Consider the following 3,155-nt stretch of genomic DNA (forward strand, 5'->3'; position numbering starts at 1 on the left):
ATATATATTTATATTTATAATGTGTACATTTATTTATGATCTAATTTTATAAATGTATTTTATTTTCAACTCATTAATACCTGTAGTTCTTTAACTTACTGCTACATGAAGAAATAACACATAATCTTCTATTAGAAAAGTTTGGCAAAAAAAAAAACCAAAAAACTCTGTACCTAATGGACTCTTCTTTCTTCTCCTCACAGGTTTCCAGTTTAATTTTAAAGGTATGATGACTGTAGGAAATCATTCTATGGTCACTGAGTTTATCCTCATGGGATTAACAGATGAACCAGAGCTCCAACTTCCCCTGTTCCTCTTGGTCTTTGGAGTCTACATTTTATCCACGGCAGGAAACCTGGGCTTGGTTCTGTTAATCAAGATCAGCTCTCAGCTTCACACCCCCATGTATTATTTCCTCAGGAACCTGTCCTTCATAGATCTCTGCTATTCCTCTGTCATTATTCCCAAAATGATGGTGAACTTTGTATCAGAAGAAAACATTATCTCTTTTCCAGGCTGTTTAACTCAATTTTTTTTCTTTGGTTATTTTGCTGTTTCTGAGTGCTACATGCTGGCAGCCATGGCTTATGATCGTTATGTTGCCATCTGTCACCCTTTACTTTACCACATCACCATGTCTCAGAGGGTATGCTTCCTACTAGTAGCTGGAGTGCATATCATTGGGGTATGTGGGGCCATTATCCATACAAGCTTCTTGGCTGACCTAACCTTCTGCAGAGGTAAGGTCATCGACCATTACTTTTGTGATATCCTTCCCCTCTTGAAGCTCTCTTGTTCAAACACCCACATCAATGAATTTCTTTTAGTGATTTATGCTGGAATCAATGTATTTCTGACAACCCTGTCCATTTTTATCTCTTATGCTTTCATCCTTTCAAACATCCTGCAAGTCCACTCTGCTGAAGGTAGGGCTAAAGCCTTTAAGACTTGTGGCTCCCATGTTGCAGTTGTTGCTGTATTCTATGGTTCCGTAATCTTCATGTATTGTAAGCCATCATCTGGTGACAACAATTCTCAGGAGAAGGTGGCATCAGTGTTTTATACCATAGTGAACCCAATGCTGAATCCCATGATCTACAGCTTCAGGAATAAGGATGTAAAAGATTCCTTGAGAAAAGTCACAAAGAACAATTGGTTCTAATAGTAGACTGTTCAGTATGTAGTATTACCAGGAAGTAAATTTATGCAAGTTATTACATGTAAACTCTTTGAGAGTACAGATTATTTCATTCTTTTTATTTGCATCCCCAGTGCCTAGCACATTGCTTTGTATAATAGATCCATAATAAATAGTTGAATAATTGATTGATTTTGTCTGCTCGGTCAATGACAAAAATTAGGTGACTAGAAAGTGCTCCACAGTACATAAAATGAGATCAATGAGCCTTGTTGGAAGAAGCAGCTTGTCTTTTTTTTTTTTTTTTTTGGTGAGGTGGTTGCAGTTAAGTGACTTGCCCAGGGTCACACAGCTAGTAAGTGTCAAGGGTCTGAGGCCAAATTTGAACTCAGGTCTTCCTGACTTTAAGGCTAGAGCTTTATCCACTGTATCATCTAGCTGCCCCTTGTCTTTTTTTTTTTCTGAAGGATGCCAAGATTTTTCATTTCATCATAGTTCTTTTCCCGACAAAACAACGTGACACAAAATTGATTGGCCATAGGCCTGGTTAAAGGAAGAAGGAAATAAAGGGAAAGACATTTAAGAGTGCTAGCCTCAGTCTTCAGTGTCTGTGCCTCTCCTCTTTTCCCACTTTCTTCCCCCCACAAATAGAACTGAGAGTAAGAGAGTAACACAAAAGACAAAGAATGGAAAGAAAGTTACAAGGGGGATAAAGAATGAGAAAACTACTTTTATTCTTTTTTGCTCTTCCGCACTATCTGATCCAAACACATGCTTTGATATTACAATGTATCAGACTGACGTTTAGAGTGAAAAAATTGAAACTTGAGGGGAGAAAGTTCAATTCTGTAATTTACTAGAAGGAGTAAAGGGAGTATATCATAGGATCATGCAGACGATGTAAATCAATTCTAAATTGAGAACTTGAAGGGACCTTAGAGTTCACTGAGCTCAACCCACTTAGGTTAGAGAGGAGGAAACTTTTACTCCGAAGTATTGAAAGCCTTCCATAGAGTCATAGTGATAAATAAGTATCTGATGTGGAATTTTTTTATTCCCACTTAATAGTATTTTATTTTTTCCAATTACATGTAAAATTTTTCAACTTTTACTTTTATAAGATTTTGAGAATCAAGTAAAAAATTATTTGAAATAATTAACAACTTTAGCAAAGTTGCAGGATATAAGATAAACCCACAAATATCATCAGCTTTTCTTTATATGACCAACAAATACAGTAGCAAGAGATAGAAAGAGAAATTCCATTTAAAACAACTGTAAACAATATAAAATACTTGGGAGTCTGCCTGCCAAGACAAACCCAGGAACTGTATGAACACAATTATAAAACACTCTTCTATTTTTCCCACGAAATAGTATTTTATTTTTTCCAATTACATGTAAAGATACTTATATACCCTCTGTCTATGTACATCCTTTCTCACTGTCCTAAAAAAGATACATTCTCAAGAGTTGCAAATATCATCTTCCCATGTAGGTATGCAAACAGTTTAATCTTATTGAACATGTTTTTTTTTTTCTTTCCTATTTATACTTTTTATGCTTCTCTTTTTATTCTTCTCTTGAGTCTTGTATTTGAAGATTGAATTTTCTATTCAGCTCTGGTCTTTTCACGAGGAAAGTTTGAAAATCCCTTATTTCATTGAATATCCATCTTTTCCCCTGAAAGAATATGCTCAATTTTACTGGGTAGCTGATTCTTGGTTGTAATCCAAGCTCCTTTGTCTTCCAGAATATCATGTTCCAAGCCCTCCTTTAATGTAGAAGCTGCTAAGTCCTGTGTAATGTTGACAATGACTCCTTGACCTTTGAATTGTTTCTTTCTGGTTGCTTGCAGTATTTTCTCTGTGACCTGATAATTCTGGAATTTGGCTACAATAATCCCTGGAGTTTTTATTTTGGGATTTCTTTCAGAAAGTGATTGGTAGATTCTTTCAATGACTATTTTACCTCTCTTGTTCTAGGATATCAGGGCAGTTTTCCTTGATAATTTCTT

At 35.7% G+C, this 3,155-nt stretch overlaps 1 protein-coding gene across 1 annotated transcript; it reads left to right on the forward strand.

Moving 5' to 3' along the window:
* Nucleotides 1–223: 223 nt before the first annotated feature.
* Nucleotides 224–1,162, forward strand: LOC114032320 (olfactory receptor 8D2-like). The gene has a single exon (XM_027847568.1). The coding sequence runs from the start codon at nucleotides 227–229 to the stop codon at nucleotides 1,160–1,162; it is 936 nt and encodes a 311-aa protein (XP_027703369.1). The 5' UTR covers nucleotides 224–226.
* The last annotated feature ends 1,993 nt before the right edge of the window (nucleotides 1,163–3,155 follow it).

The sequence above is a fragment of the Vombatus ursinus genome, unplaced genomic scaffold, assembly GCF_900497805.2.
Source record: "Vombatus ursinus unplaced genomic scaffold, bare-nosed wombat genome assembly UNPS02015414.1, whole genome shotgun sequence".
In the NCBI taxonomy this organism is placed as follows: domain Eukaryota; kingdom Metazoa; phylum Chordata; class Mammalia; order Diprotodontia; family Vombatidae; genus Vombatus; species Vombatus ursinus.

Coding starts and splice junctions, on each gene's coding strand:
- LOC114032320 (XM_027847568.1), top strand. CDS start 227: ATGATGACTGTAGGAAATCATTCTATGGTCACTGAGTTTATCCTCATG.